The following is a 17,268-nucleotide window of genomic DNA, read 5'->3' on the forward strand; positions in this document are numbered from 1 at the left end:
TGCAAAGGGAAATGGCTGCCAAACACCCATTTGGGTGAGGTTTGAATACCTTAATCTCAATTTGAAATTCCCAGCCACAATCCTTAAATATATTGTTTTAGTCTATAAATGTTAAAAGATACTCCAAATTTTTCAAGAAAGATGTGTTTATCTAAAGTGATAAAGGATCTGGGTGTAGGATAGTAACACGAGTTCTGTTCAGATGTTTTCTTGCCCCCACATTCGCACACAGGAGAATAGGGCTGTCCAAGCCCCAGATTCTTCCCCTCTCCAATCCAAGCAGTCCCCACTCCCTTCTTCCAGATGAATTTACAAGACTTCACATCCAGGCTTTTATGCTGTCCATCAACTCATGACAGACAGTCTAGAAAATAGTGTGCCCTAAATGTCATGTAAATGTTAGTCTTAATCAAGCAGCCAAATACAATATTGTGATACAGCTAAAAATGAATTAAAGGACCTGCCACACACACTTTTAAAAATTACCCTAGAAAGGAAGGTTTAGGGAAAGTTCAAATGCATAAAGTAAGGAGAACATAGTCATAACAGGATATGTCTTTTGTTAACTGAAAAAATGAGGAAGGGTCAGCATCCAAAAGAAATTACACGCATTTAAAATGTTATGTGGAGGGCAATCCATTGATGCTAGGTGAGAAGGCCTACCTGTCTGTTCTGTCTGGAGAACATGGAAACATTATAGGAAACAAAGACTCAATATCTCATGGCACTGTGAAAAAAAAGATGTGGCAGGAAAAGCCATTTCCATCATTTCACTTTTGTATCATCAGTAACTTTCACAGAAATTGGCCGAACCCACCTTTCCTTTATACCTAACTTTTAGCACTATTTTAGGGATGAGTGGTTGGTTCCTTTTATGGTAGAGCTACCACTGTAGCAATTAAAGCATTTCCTGTTTCTTAATGGTCTGTAGGGAACTTTGAAAACATTAAAAAAGCTGTCCTATGAATAATTACACTGCATTCTGAGCCACCAAAGGCTATCCAAAGGGACAGTATTCCTTGTGGTTAGCAATTCCAAGTTCCTGATCCAGAAAGTGATAGAAAAAATGAAGCTAAGGGTCCTTTATTATGCCTCAGTAATTTTCAGGTCAAAGATCCATCTGGCTGGTTAGTGAATATATTTTCTTCCCTGTTTCCATACCCAGTTGCAAAAGCTTACTTTGTGTGGCACATGTGGCACTTTATCCTTATTGTGAGTTGTGGTATGATTCCTTTCCCTTGTACTCTGGTCAAGTCTGTCAGCTGATTTTGGTTTGTTATTCTGTTCTCACTTTATTTCCTCCTGGGACATTGATTATCAGGTGGCATTTACTGTGTGTGCTAACAGCTTTACTGGCTGCTGTGGACATCACTATTCCTTGCAAACTGCTTTGGTGTTGGAGCTCAGCAGCCTTGCTCTGATTATAATCTGAAGGTTCTGACTAGGTTTATTATTTTTCTGTGCTCAATACAGACTGTAATATATTAACCTGTAAGTTGTCTGAATTTGTACTCCTTTTTAAATATAGGCATATAACCAAATAGCTAATCATATCTTACTATTAGTTTCTTGTAGGGAGAATGAGAATTACCAAAATGGTTTCCTTTTATAGGGAAAGTTGATATCCCTTTTTAAATGCCAGAAACTAGGCAATAAAAGAATTCTTACATGTTATTTCCATGTGGAAAAAACACCCTGGTGATGGTAGAGTGAGGCAGTCCTACTTATGCATAAAGGATCTACACAAGCCATGTTCATCTGACCATATTTGAACAAAAGCAGTTATTTGGCCTCCAGCTCCATGCCAGTCTCTCTGGCAAGCTACAATTAAAAAGCTGGTGCTTTGCCATGCTGTTTGTCTCCTCCTTTCTGTTTTCCTCCTTGCCATTTACAGTGCACACCTAGGGTTGAATCCATGCCCAAACCCTGATGGTTTCTTTTGTTTTCTTGCATAACAGAAGGGATCTGGACCTTCTCTGCCTTTGCCTAAGTGGTCTCTCTGCCTTGATTAATTGTTGAGGTGTTTGTGATTCCCTTTAAATCACAGGCTTATCGAGTAGTGTCTAACCAACCACTGGTATTCTGGGAAATTGTAAAAGAACTTGCCTATCAATTTTTTTCTGTATATTTTTCTTTCGGTATCATGTAATTCCAGCAGGAAAATCAGATTCCAAGCCAGGATCCTTTCTACCTAATTTGTTGCCTTTGAGAGTTGTTTTGGGATTTTAGCAGTCAAAGGAGCCAATCATTCAGCTCACTTAGCCTAGGAATGAAGTCACTTTTTCTCTGCCTGGCTTTAAAGGTGTCTGAGATACAATGGCAAAAGGCAGGTTTGTTTTCAGGTCCTTTTAACTTGAATTGTTGTTACAAAAGGCTATAGCTCTGGCAGTACTTCAGTGCATCACATCTGTAGTATATTGGCAAAACTGGCAGCTTCCATGAAACTACGAGACCAGTATTTGCTTCCTTCAAGCTGTGATAAAAATAACTCCATCACAGTGTAATCCTCCCAGGTAACAGCTGATACAACACATCTTTACAAAGTTTAAAGCTCCTGTCTTTTTACTGAAAAGTACAACTTTTATTGATTTTGGCATTCACAGCACTTATTTTTTACTTGATTCAAGTTCTTTGATGTAAGTAACATTGACATTGGGAATTTATTGCTGTTTTGAGAGAATATGTGGGAAAGAGGTAAGAAAGTTCATGAGGTATTAATTTGACACTTCATATTTGAAGCCTAGATACAAACATTCATTGCCCTCTGTTGTCTGCTAATTATGCTCCCCTTCTAAATAAGAAGTACATTTATCTGAAGTTTTGTTCAAATGAATTGTTCAACATGTTTTGTTCAAATGTTTGTTCAACATGATGTTCAAATCATGTGCAATTGTAACTTTCCTCTGTATTGTGAATATTTTTACTCTTTATAATAGAGACCTAAAACTCATCATTTTTTCAGGTTATACATTCAGAGGATTGCCTTTTGCCCTAGTCCTGTCAGCAGTGATCATGGACCTACCTTGCTCTCCTGAGAGGATTTCAAAAACCAGTACTTCCAGAAGCAATTCAGAGCCCTAGTTTATGTAGGAGAGTGTTACTCTCCTCTGGGAGAGAACTGATGAAAGTTAAACTCACTTTAAGGCTTCTTCATATTGGGGCTGGATTCTCATCGGCCTCATAGTTCTTAGGAATCAAGTAACTTGTCTGTTTGCCTGGAGAAAGAAGGTGCGACAGGATAGACTAAAATAAATCAGGATGCTTTCAGAGGTAGAATATTGCACTAATCTGTGGGTCTCAAGCTGGCTGCAGGCAGCCGTATCTCATCTACTTCTGACCCTCATGTCTAGCTGGCAGAGTTTTGTAGTTGCAAATGGAGAAGACACTCGTTAGGGTAAAGTAATGAATCCGAAATCTTGTCAGTTTCTCTCTGCTCCATTTTTTGTTGTTTCTTACCTTGCTGTTACAGGTCCTACACAACTAGCATGACCTTGAGCCAGGCCTTCCTTCCTCATGATCACTCCAGTGTGATAACTCCCTTTGCCCTCACTAGGGAAGGATGTTGCCTTTTTCTATACCCCTCTAAGCTCTGATTCCCTTGTTCTTGGCTTCTGACTGTCATGGGCCACAATACTTGACTCTACCTGTAGAACTGGACTCTTTGTGTCTTACAACATGGTGGAACTGTCAGCATTTGCCTGTTCTGTGATTCTTCCATTACATCCGCCACAAAGCTATGGAATGCATAAGAAGATGAAGAATTACCAAAGAAAAAAGTCTTCTTGGAGCTCTGTATGTGTGTCTTGTTTAGACACTGAAACAATCTACAGAGAATAGCACCCATTATCTGCTGTCAGTGAAGCAGAAGTGAGAGGTGCACTCATTCCTCCTGTTAAAAGGCAAAAACAACATCCCTTGATCTTGCATGTGTATCCTGCACAGCAATCCATCTATTACTCTTTACTCTGTGTCCATAGTGCTGTTCTCTCTTGCCTTGCAGAAACTGTAAGAAAACTTGCAGTCAGAACTGGTTATGCAACTGGACTCACAACAAGGAGTCACATCAGATCTGTTTTCTACTGAGCATTTTCAATTGTAACTTCCTTTTCTGTCCTTGACTCCTAATCCTTCTGCTGCGTAAAAGCCTTGACAAAGTTTGGGAAGGTCTTGTTTGTTCCAGTGCAGGAGCCAGGAGGACATTATCTGATTGCAAAACAACTCAGTAGCAGGTACCTCATTGCAGGCTCCTCATCACCTAACTCACCATACACAGCACTTGCTAACACACAGTATAAATGAGATTTTGTGACGCTCTCTCTTATCCTTTTGGATGCAGTGATATTTGTGGGGCTCAGTGTGAGAAACTGTGAAAACTGCAGCAGTACTTTCCTTGCACTTTGAAGAGATCCCAGTTGTGAACTTCACTAAGGTACAGCATTTATAACAGAGGCCTCTTTCTGATGGCCCAGGCACCCACTGTGAGTCCCATTCAGTGGGGCAAAGATCTTCTGTAATAATCTCTTAGGAGCTGAGAGTTAGATGAAAATTACAGTTTCCAAACCAGAAAGGTCTTGCTGTTACCTAATACACTTTTAACACAGAGGGGCAGTTGTTACATGTGAGTCTTTGGCAGCAATTTCTTAACCACCTTTTCCTGAAACTCTCACAGTTGGGAGTTGCTTTCTCAGACGAAGGATAAATTACTTATGAACACATAAACATAGTTATTTTGTTAAAGATTTGGGTATTAGTGTGAATAATAACATGGCCCTTAGCAAATTTCTCTATGGATTTTAGACTTGTGAAGGAACAATAAGACCAATGATTCCAGAAAGGGTTATTTATTGTAACTCTTATGTTGTGTCTTTGCAGAGCTTGCTATTTTTATCAACTAAAATGCAGGGGAATTCTCAAAAGCAGTTTAAAATAATAAACTTGTCTTAAGTCAAGAACAGATCCTGTCAACCTATTGGCTTCTGCTTCTGTTTTGAAAGGAGCATTACTGTACCAAGAGCCATTCTTCTGGTGTAAGTTTCCCATGGGTTTTCACTGTGGGTAATCTCTAAGTTTTGACCAGATCTTAGACTGTGACATTATTGGAATTAACAGCTTCTGAATGAGTCCTGTGAAACAACATTTGCATGCTGTACAGCTTGTATGACAGATTACCAAAAAATCTTGACCTCCTAAGATTAGCTGTTCTCCTCATTCCAGCAGATGTCACTGAGAAAGAGGAGAGAAGATTTAAAATAATGATCCCCATTTCAGATGGTCTTGTTTTTTTTTCCCCAAGAAGTGAAATGATCTATAAAAATTTGAGTAATTAATGTACATGATTTCTTGACTTGAGAATTTGTGTAGGATGGAGATCAAAATGCAGAGCATACACAGTGAAGAATGTATGCTTGTCCAGGGGAGCTTTTTCGCATAAAGAACCTACAGCAGTGTGTGGCCTGTGGGTTCGTCCTGCACCATGTGCAGGGCATCCAGCTGCTGTTGCAGTGCTCCTTGGAAATCTGTCTTCTTGGACCCTAACAGGTTTACCACAAACATGTCTGACAATAAATTAAGCCATTTGATTGAGGGCCACCAAGGAATGTCACAGAAAAGCTTTGCATACTGAATGGTGAACAAATTCCAGAAACATGAGCATAAAGGAGGGTTTCCCCACAAGGTTTGTTGCGGGTTCATGCTGGGAGGTCTGCGTGCCTCTGAAGCACTGAAGCCCTATTCCTGGATCCAACCTGTCAGTTACTGCTTTATTGCATCCCTGTCAGCAATAGGGAACAACATGTGGTGGCTGCAGGAGCCTCAGCAACCTACCACCCAGAAAACAGGATGTCATCTATACTACCAAAAAAACCGCCTCTGCCTTCATCCTGCCTGGAGTAAATGGCATCCCATCACAACTGACTCACTGTTCCTCTCCAGTACAGCTCTCTAGAGGATGGTGGTCAAAGCAGCTTGCAGATTTTACTTCCTGTAAGCAGATTTGATACTTGATACAGAAAGGTTGGTGTCCCCAGCTACTGGAGATGCAGGCATAGCTCAGGCTTAGAGCCAGAGAGAATTTCTTTGTTTCAGTCTGCACCATTAGCAGGGCTCCAGGCTTAGCTGTGTCCTCACAGGCATGTGCTAACTCTTTTTTCCTCTATCAGGACAGAAACCTGCACACAGGTTCAAGGTACCTGGCTTGGGGAATTACTATTAAAACAAGAGATGAAACATATAAAAACAAGACACACAAAAAAGTGTGCATGTGCAAATGGCAAATCTGCTTAGAAATGAAAGATCCATAAGAAATATGAAGTCACACAGTGACAACTTCTAAGCTACTTTTCAACATAGACCTGCAATACCTATTCCCCTTGTTCGTTCAGGGATCAGGCCAGATATGGTAACCAGAGCAGGCTGGCTGGGAGTATGGATTCCTTGATTCTTTTCCAGAGCTGTACTCAATCCCCTGGATCCTGCTGTTAAGGCAACAGCAACTGCAATAGCCATAGTTATGTATTTGAACAGAATATTTGGATTAGATCCCAAATGAGCTCAGACAAGCCAATTAGCATCCTTGCTATGTCTCATCTGCATTTGGTTTAGTAATACTTTTTATACATGGCATCTGGGAGTGCTGATTAATGATCAGAATGGGATCTTGAAATTCTTGAATCAAAGTGGCTGCATCGGTACAATGTCTAAATATTTTTAAATTATGTTTTTTTTCTCTTCGTGCCAGTACTTTATACATTGTAAACTCTTCAGCACAGCATGAAACTCCAATCCCATTAAATTTTATTGAACAACTTAATAAAAATCTGTGAAGTTCCAAAAAGAAAATGAACCGCAAGTACGAGCACCAGGAGCAGTTTTGAAAGCCCTGTTGTGGGTCTATGCAAGGATACCTGGGTGCATATGGAGCCCTCCTCATGCCACTGGTGCAGGCTATGTCTTCTTGACACATTGTTCACAAATAACCACAGGACATCACCTCCTGTCCTGTGTGGCTTCTATCACAACAGCAGTTTATGTTTGCACAGGCAAGCCGGCATTAGAAAGCGCTCCATGTGCCCAAAGCCTGGCTTGCAAAGAAAGGAATTGATATTTCTTTGGCAACTACTGTGGTTGCCAGAGGAATTATCAGAGTTCTTGATTTGTTCATGACTTTTGCTATGGGACTGTTTTGTGGCAGTGAATTGGTCTGAGGCTACTGAGTCTGCATTTAGCTCTCTGGTAGAATGCCTAAAAAATCCAATAGGTTTGGAGCCAGTAAACTGCAGACAGATAGAAATAGTGCTCACAAATTCAAGTGCAATATCTGTCTCTTTATATCCTTCTAAAGTAAAGCTAAGCAAGTAACAATAAGGTGTTTCATAAGTATAAACCTTTCCTAATTGCATTAGATAGCTTCTTAATATTTAAACACTTTTCTCATAATTTCTTCTCTTAATCTGTAAAGTTAGAAAATTTGGGGGATTCTTTGCTCATAAGGATATCCCATGATACTTAGAAGTAGAAATAGCTAAAAATAGTGAAGCTATCCTCTGCACAACCCCCTAGGAAAATATTATGATAAGCCCAGCCACAAGCAGGAAGGCTTGAAAAGGAAAATAAGACATACCTCTGTGAATCTGTACAAACTTTAGGAAAGCAAGGCTTAAGAAATAGACTACATTTAAGCTTTTATTTTATATGAATCAATTTGCCTATCCAATGTAAAACACATGTCATAATCCATCCAGGTAATAGGAACAAGGAAAATCTCTTTCTGTGATCCTGCTGCTTCTCTGCACCCAGATGTGTCCCTGGCAAATGATCAGAGATTTGTTTTACATTTTGTTGGTCAGCAGTATACATCAGTAAGGCTGTCAGGGATCTGCTGCTTTTCCTGCTTGCATATCCATACTGAGACAGAATTACCTGAACCATGGGATATCCACAAAACAACGCCAAAAAATGGACAAAGCATTTATAGATGGGAAATTGAATATGCTGTGGCTCAGATTATCAAGATAATCATGTTCTTTGGGTGCTGTACCCTTAGGATGAGTAGCATGATAATGCTAATGGGGAGGAAGAGGTTAGAAACCAGAGAGCTAATTTTCTGGAAGTGTGCATGATTTGAAATTGTATTTCAAAAGTATGAACACCATCTGACTTTGTGCCCATTGGAAGGTCAATGCCTACAATGTAGTAAAAACAGTCAGGTTCTGGTCACTTCTGCAAACCCTGTTCCACATCTTTTGGTGTAGTGTTCAAGGTGAGAAAGGATCCTTGCTTTGCAGCCCCTTGTGTTCATGTTAAGAACATAGAAAGAGTTTTTGTACTTGGGTCATTTTACGTGGCATTTTATTAGCAAATTCTCTTGTTGTAAATAAAGGACAACTTCCAGTGCTACAAGTGAAAGTCCATTTATACAAAATCATGGCTAACCACATGAATATCAGTTCTGTGAATCATGGGGAAGTGGGTTAAAAAAAAATTCCTATACCCAACCCCAAACTATTTCTTAGACTGATTCACCATGAGTACAGTGAGTGAGAGCAAATCTGCAGGTAAGTGTCCTCATCTTTCTGGTGCGCCCTGAGAAAACTTACTGTTATATTATTCAGGGCAAGGCTGGATAATGGCTTACCCAACAGAAAAACATAAAATATTATATGCTTCTGTGAAGTTTTGGAAAGCTCCTTTACCTCTGTGTTATATGTTCTGTTCACTAAGGAGCTCATGTAACCAGACATCGTGCCACACCCTGGAGCCTGGCTGTACCTATGTGGCAAGCAAATGGCTGTCATAGTGCAGGCACTGTATTAAAAACCTTGTAGCAATCAGAAAATACCCCAACCCAAACAAAATAGAAAAACCACTCAAACTCCTGACTTCAAGCACAGTGTGCTGAGGACATTTTTCAAGAGGACTGTTTTCCAGCTAAGAGAATTGGAAGATATATAAAATCCCCAAACCAATGTACTTTGCTCAAGGCTGAACTGAACTTTGCTATTTGCCTTTAACTCTTGCACTATGTCCTCTCACTAACTTCAGTTGCATAGTAGACTCTCTACATAGTTTCTTATCTCCTAAGTGAAGCATGCTTTCAGTGGGATCATTCTTTTAAGGATAAAATACATGAGCTAAGTACTGCATATTTAACAGGAAACTGAATCATGAAGTGGTCTTAAAATACTTTTGATGGCATAGAAATAGCTAAGAGTTCCAAGTAGGAGAGTATTCCTTAGGTCACGGTTCTTACTTTGATCTTGGTATGGAAAAATCATCATTATCATCATCATCATCATCATCATCATCATCATCATCATCATCATCATCTGTTCACAAAAGCTGTCATTTACTGGAGCAATTGTAGCAGGCTGGCACGTTCTGTGTTTGGTCAGACCTCTCACCTAGAATTATGTACCTTTTCTGTGGTCTGTGTTGGTGTGCAAGAAGCATTCTGGACAGGATGGTCAGAGTGAGGCACCCACACGAGATTGCTCAGAAAAAGCAATGTGTAGTTGGGACACAGAAAGGGCCTGCAGTAGAAAAAGCAGAGTGCTAGCCTACCTTTCCAAGAATTTTTAATGTCAAGTGAAGCCTGGAGCTAGAAAAACATTTTCATACCAGTCAGTCTGTTATATACATAAAGCTGGTATTTTACAGGGCATTAAATATTTTTGCCATATTTGAAGTAATTTTCTCTTGTTGGTGCCAATTCAAATACATGCTGCATTTTCTGATCTTTGTTACTTATTCCTGACTAGCTCCCTGTTCATAGCTGTCCTTCTCCCAGCCTGCAGTTCTCAGGGGCATCTCATTTTTTACTTATTTTTCCTCTCAATATTTCATTAATTTGTTTTCCATAACATCTAATCCTTTTCAAGTTATTGGCTTCATTTGTTCTTTTTAGTCTGTAGTCACTTTTCATCACTCCCATTCAGTTATTGTTTTTTCTTGTCAAATTTGTTTTCTATTTTTGCTTAACCTCTCTCATTTAGCATTTTTCTACTCCGTCTAAGCAAAATAGAGGCAGGAGATAAAAGGGCACTTCTGTCTCATACATTCCTTTCCCAAGAGACCAGGGATTGTTCCCATCAGTGCAAGACCAGACTTATTCCTTGATGAGGTCAGTTATATACCAAATTTTCATGCCCAGTTTTTAATTCCTGAAACAGAAAGAACACATCTCAAGTACGATTTTTTTGTAATGATCTAAGAATTGGTATGAGATGGTAATCTCATATAATTAGTTGGTTAGTGATTGATTAATGAGGGTGAAGGAACACTAATGCAAGCTAAGGGATGATCTAGAGGAGTAACAGCCAAGAAAGCTCTTGCCAAATAGTTGTTGTTTCCCTGGTGTCCACATGGACACTTGCCTTCTAATTTCATTCACTTTTGGACGGAAGCTATTTTACTACTGTGAAGATTTTGGAACTGTGGTGTAAACTAATTTTTATTTTAACCAGCTGAAATAGACAGCTTAGTGTTCCTAACCTTGGCCTCCAAAGAGCCAAAACATTTAAATTTTAAATTCAGCAAACTTCATCTCTGTTTTTATACTGAAACAAGTGTACCTGAAGACACATAGTAACTTCCCTTATTTATGCAAATTTAAGCACACAAGCCTGAAACATTCAGCCAAAGTCCCCTCATTACAAACATGGAACCCTTGAGCTTTTCATACTTTCTCTTAGTCAAATTCTTCTGTCCTATGGGCAAAAAAGAAACTATAAGGACTCCCTCTTCAAAATTATACAGAAGGCAGGACACACAGAATCTTCTGGCTCAGGCACTTTAAACCTCAGGCCTCTTATTGCAAGGTGTACATGAGTGCAACACAGTCATCACCCCTTGATGTGTAAGACTGAGATGGCAGAAATCAGAGAACTACTCCCATTCCCTGACAGAATGGATGGGAGAAGGGACTGTTTGCAACACACAGAAACAGCAAGTCTGGCAGTACTGCCACTGTTGGTTGTCCTCAGTGCTGGACCAGCAGAACACAGGGCTGCCAGCTGCATGGCAGAGTTAGCATGAAATGTGAAGTGTGTGCAGACCTTATACAATATTCTTGCCAAGGCTTGCCTGATAACCTCTAACCCATGTAGATACAGCAATGCCTTGTGACACAGGGGAAAATACACATGTGAAAATTCTCATCCCTCCTTTTAAAAAAGATTGTTTCCAAAAGCAATATGGAATATTTGAGAAAAGCTCGGCCAGGACTGACCATGTCTCACATGTGAGCTCCCCTTCTGTTCACACCTCCTGGTTAGGAGTCATCATCCACCTGCAGGTCCTTAGCTACAAAAGTACATAGAGGCACCAAGTATCGTCCTTCCTTCCTCCCTTCCTCTCTCCCTTCCTCTCTCCCTCCCTCTCTCCCTCCCTTCCTCCCTTTCTCTTGTTAGAGATTAATTAGAAGTTTCACTTACAGCTGTCTGCAATGGGATTTTGTTGTTGTTGTTATTTTGTTATTTTTCCCCTTTCTGGTAAATGTTTTCCTTAATTTGTAACTTGAAAAAAATATACTGCTAGTTGTATATAACCACGGGTTCAGAGTGCAGTGATAACTCCATCTGCTCTGTTTGTGTCATTATCCAGGGCCTGACATGGCCCCAAACAGCCAAGTTTGCATTTGCAAGCAAAGAAGAGAAAACTCTTGTCGACTTTTCTAAGATAAACTCCCATTGCTAGCAGAATGAACATTGTGCTGATAATAAAAACCTCATTAATTAAGGGGTTCTTAAGATATTTGTTCAGAAATAGTTTCATTGGCATATGTGTCACATCAGGTTCTCTGTATAGTAGACACACTTCTGAAAATACAAAATCTGGGATGAGGAAGCATTCAGACCGGATGAGAGATGAAAAGTTGAGTTTCAATAGTAAATAATACAGTATAGGAATAACATCTATTCCAAGAAAGAGTTGAGATACAATTTTTGGAAAGCAATTGCAACTTTGTTGAATAGTGGTTTCTTTTCTGTATATTTGAGCCATAGAAGAGTTTATCAATCACTCTATATTTAGATTGATGTTACATGGGGTTGTTTTTAGGTGTGAGATTTATACCAGTGAAGTACCTGTAGTATGTGTATTTAATGTCTGACATTGTCTTAGAAGTATGGAAAAATACTTTTTAAAGGCAGTAATTAACATTTGATTTGAGGAAAAACTTGGAAAGAGCATAACTTTTCTCTTTCTTACAAAGTAAAAATCGTGCAATTAGCTTTTTTCATTTCATCATAGCAAAATATAATAGCTGAGATTTTGTTAAGAGCAGAACAAAGCTGCCAAAATCTGGTTCTGTTAGATCTCAAATCAGCTAGCTAACTTGTGTTCTAACACCCCTCATCATGTGTATGTAATTTAGAACAGTAAAAAAAAACCTCTGAGAATTCAGGTTCTGAAATTCATCCAGTTGCTCAATGCTAGTAATGATGATGGCTGAAGGTACTCATATCTCACTTTTGTGTATCAGCATATTATTCAGTTGTCAAAAATCATCCAAATGTTTTTCTTGTCATTTTGGTTTTCTGATAACATTAAATAATGTTGAAAGAATTCACAATGACAGTTATTCCCTCTTTCTTCCACGTGGGCTAGGAAACTGATTTACATCACCAGTGTTACAAGAAGAAATTGTCTTTAAAATGTGTGAGGGAGAAAGTATGTGCAAAGGGAAAAATTTGCCTATGCTTAGAAAGAATGAAAAAAACTAATATGCACCTCTCTTTGGGCAGTCATTACTCTCTCAGTAATGCAGTCTCACTAGGACATGAAACATTTTCAGAACTGAAAGGATTGGAGTTTTATTGGCACAGATGCCCATCCACACACAAGGACTACCTTGTAAACTTCAGTGTCTTTTCTGGGAAATACGGGACATCTGCAGATGTTTTAAAGAGCGTTGACAGAAGGAGGTTGTTGCTTAAACCTCATTTATAATAATGAAGCAGCAGGTTCTGTAATAAATTCAACAGTAGACAAAATGTTCTAATTTGTGCTGATCCTCTTATCTTCATGAATTCCAATAGGGTAAACATGACTTCTATAAAATAGGGTTTGTGGGGAGAAAAAAATTCACTCTGATTTGTATCAGACTGTGGCAAGACTAGGGAGATGGTGAAGAATTTAATGGACATATGGATCAAAATTCATAGGTAATTAAAATAATCCTGTTGCATCTTGTTCTAGCTTTAGGCATATAGAATCTTTCTGATCAAATATATTCCAGAATATGTGTCTTCTAAAATATAAGCTAAGAAAGACTGTGTTTGTGTTAACAGAAGTTCTACCCTTTAGAAGTGCTGAAAGCCCCTTGGACTTGAAGAATATCTTGAATTTTGACTATCTTCAGCAAGAGAAGAAAATATTCAGCACCAGGTAGGAGGTAAAAGAGACCAAATTTACTGGTCTCAAAAAATGAGGAATCTTGAGATATATCAAAGAGCCTTGCATTCTGAAGTCTTGAAAGACTTTGGGAATTCAAAATGAGGTTTCATTGCTCCTTAGGTCAAAACTCTTAGAAGTATGCCTGTCATCAAGCTCTGAATTAAATATATCTTACAATAATCTGATCATATCCATATTAGATTACTGTCTTGGCCTTACATGTGTTTATGATGGTGCCAAGTATTCCTTTTTTTCCCCCCACTGATGAAGTACAGATGTTATGCTTATGTTAGCAGAAGGGTGACGATTGGGGTATGGAGGCCTAAAATTACTGATTTTTACCCTTTCTACTCTTTTTACCCTGTATATGTAACACAATTAGTATCACTGTTGACATTTATAGTACTTATGGTGCATTGCTCCAGATACTGGAAAATCTCCAGCAGGGAAACTTGCTGCATATCTAATCCTATTCCTAGTAAAGGATGTGGAATCACACCAACATAAATACTGATACAAGTTCTCTCAAATAAGGGCATCTGACTGACAGCAAATATTTCTTTTGTTTGTGGGTGGAAGTAAAGCTCAAGAGTGTATTAGGATTTCTGAACCTAGATTTGGGTGTCTTTCTTCAAGAATCATCTGTTACAAAGCATGAATTATGCACCAGGTACAAAGAGGTGCAGCAACCTTTAAGAGCCTGGAACAGCCTAGCACAAAACATATTTAGAATGCTGTCAATTTGTCAGCTAATGACAAAACAGCTTACTAAATTGTTACCCAAACCCCTTTGGTTGTAGCCTAGCTAAGATGCAGTGAATCCACCAGTGGTTCTATACTTTATCTTTACTGTGGATCAAAGCTGAGATCCTGTTGAGATCCCAGGGCAGAAATGGATCTTCTGAAAAGCAGACACATATGGTTGAAAGCACAGTGTGGTAAGGAGTTAGCTGGACATAAAGCCCAGTAATCTTATGCTAGTGCAAGAAATAAATATATAACCTAGCTACCTAAAAAGTGGAAAATTGTATTGTTTAAATTATTGTTCTGTTTGTATCAGAAGATGTGGTCATTTTTTAGTAGAGAGTGGGAACTGGACACGATGTTCAGATGGTCTTGAGTGACCCTTTTACATTCTGCAAGCCAGGATGGAAGTCTATGTATCATGTCAGCTCTTGCAATGAGGCAAGAGGTGAGGAGAGAACAAAACTAAATGATGGTGTACCAAAAGCTGAAGTCAGACACAGAGGGGAAGAACAAGCAGCTGTCTGGCACAGAGGGAAGTCAGTGGTGGTTTCCTTTTTTTTTTTTTTCAGCTAGCATGAATACCTAATGTCAAAGGCTGTGAGTGAAAGGGTTCTTATCTGTGGCCATTCCAGTGTTTCTAAATGTGCAAGGAAATAGTAATTAAGGATAAATGTTAAATATCTGAAAGTGAATCAATGTTCTTTAGTTAGTAGTAATTTGATCAGTAGCCTCTTCACAGTAGAGACAGTGGAGGAAATGTTGCAGTTTGTCCTGCAGTCTGGCCTCATTTCATATTCCTTCCGAACAGTCTGTGAGAACAAAAGGCCAAGCCTGTAAATAGAAAAGCTGCTTTTGCATATCATCACTACTTGATAAGTATAAACATAGCCTGTTCTTATTTAATTCGCGCCACAAAAGACTTCTGTTTTCCATGTCATAAGAGTTTATAGCACATGTACAGAAAAACTTGGCATCTGATTTTTGAAATGCAGGTAGCAAGAAACAAGTTTGCTCATTTGTGATCATATGTCTCTAAAATGCTTCATAAAGAGTCTCCAGATTTGCAGAAGCGTAACAGAAACCTTTTTTTCAAGGTCCTCAGAGAATTCAAAACTGCACTGACTGTATAGCTTTGAATCGCACAGCCTTCTATGGATTGACACTTCTTCCTGAGAAATCACTGTCTCTGGGGTCTTTCCTCCACGTTGTCCTGGCAAAGTTCCATGTAATATGTGGTTACTGAAATCTGTCCTCAGATGGTCTTCAGGATTTCCCAGGCAGGCATTCCTGAAACTGAACTGGGATTACAGAATAGTTAATTTGAGAGTCCGATTACAGTTTAAAATAAATTCTGTTCTATCTTCAGTGCTTCCAATTTTAACTTTTACATTCAAGTGGCATAAATTATGTACCAAAGCCTACCAGCTGAGCCTGTTGTCATGCATTTTTCTGGCTCTTAAAAAATGAAATAAAAAGGTAGTAAACAGCTATCACAGAACAGCAGCAAACTTTCTCAGAGCTTTACAGCATGCAGGTGTGGAAGCAAAAGCAGTAAGTTAGGGGGCTGAATAAGGTGGATCAAGTCACCTGTTAGTTTAAAAGAGAAGATGGATCAGTGCAGCTCTGGGCTGGAGACCGTGCTAGAAAGTGACTGACCTCTACGCTGCCTGAATGAGGAGTGAGAAACCTGTGTTTATCCATGTTTACTCTCGGTGACACTTCAGGGTAAAATGCAGGACAGGCCTCTTTCATACTCTCTCCCTCTGCCCCATGTTCCTCAAAGTCCAGATGTGGCTTGACCTTTGCTCTGTGTGTGATGTGTTTGGAAGAGAACCAAAAGGAGCTGGAGCTCTGGTGTTCTGCTGTCCGGGTTGTGCCATGGGCCAATGAGGACGTAAATGGTGGGGAAGGAGAGAGCTTTCATCAGCCTCTGATCTCCTCCCAGGAAGGTGGGAAGCCCAAGAGCCAAAAACATGGCAACATTGTCTTTTGGAATAGACTGAACATGTGAAAAATCACTGTCCTAATGATAAACACTGTAATAAATATTGGCAAGACATGAATCCAGCCTCTGCAAAAACGTCTTTTACTTGTTTTTGCAGCTCAAATCACATTTTTCTTTAGTACATCTTTTTAAAGTTTGTTATCCTTCACCCCTCTCTAGATTGCCAGCCATATGGTGAAAGAAGTGGCTCTTAGAACTGTTTTCTGTAGAACTGTAGTAGACATGAATACAAAACAACTTCACAAAACCACTAAATATTTGGCAAACTTCTAGTCTACTGTAATTTTCAAAAAATGTTCAAGACAAATGTTTATGTTGAAGGGGGAAAAATCCCCAGGATAAAGCTGTCAATTAATGGATAATTTCAGCTTTCCTATATAAACCTGTTCCATAAGTCATACTTCATAAAGAGTGAATACTCTTCTAATTAAACATTTCTGAACCTTAAAAAGCATCTGACTTGTGAGTGGATGCTGCTTAAGCTTTTTTGGCATAGTACATACAGGACGTCTGGCCAATTCTCCAGTCTTCTCTCAGATATGTTACTGATCCAAAGTATTTTCACCAGACACCCTGCAATGGAATCACAAGTTTGCCAATTTCCATTCTGTGTATCTTCCTTAGAAAACTGAAAATTACAGCTCATGAGCATTGGTGGTTTGATTGCTTAATGTCCAAACTTAACTCATTGGAACAAAATAACAACAAAGGTGCAGAAGATGTTTCCTGGTCTTTGTGAGACAAAATTGTTTTAAAAAAAAAGTATCCGCATTTCTAGTTCAGGAGTTAAATCAGGGAAAATCGGTGCTCTGAAAACACTAATGAAGTACAGATCAACAATTATGTTACAACTTCTTCAGCAAAATTACTGCATTATTACACTGACATTTTTCTGAACCTTCTCAGGTTTCCAAAGCAAAAGAGCAATTTTCAGTATCTTTACACTGTGTAATTTTCAATTTTCTCAATTCTCTGAGCTTCAAGTCAGTGCTTTTTTTGAGAAACATGTAAGTCAGGAGAAAATTCTTGACAGAGGTCTCATATTCTGATTTCCTTGGACTTTACAGGAAGATTTCAAATGCTGTTGAAATTGCCAAAGAAGAAAAATGTGTGTTATAGTATTA

At 39.0% G+C, this 17,268-nt stretch overlaps 1 protein-coding gene across 1 annotated transcript in view; it reads left to right on the forward strand.

The window, feature by feature from the left end:
* Window positions 1-8,521: 8,521 nt before the first annotated feature.
* The window catches only part of DCBLD2 (discoidin, CUB and LCCL domain containing 2), a 141,890-nt gene continuing 133,143 nt past the window's right edge, over window positions 8,522-17,268 (forward strand). The window contains exon 1 of the mRNA XM_033514981.1: window positions 8,522-8,552. Within this exon, the coding sequence (XP_033370872.1) occupies window positions 8,522-8,552 (31 nt within the window). The remainder of the gene's footprint in view (window positions 8,553-17,268) is intronic.

This window comes from Parus major, chromosome 1 (assembly GCF_001522545.3).
Source record: "Parus major isolate Abel chromosome 1, Parus_major1.1, whole genome shotgun sequence".
Lineage (NCBI taxonomy): Eukaryota > Metazoa > Chordata > Aves > Passeriformes > Paridae > Parus > Parus major.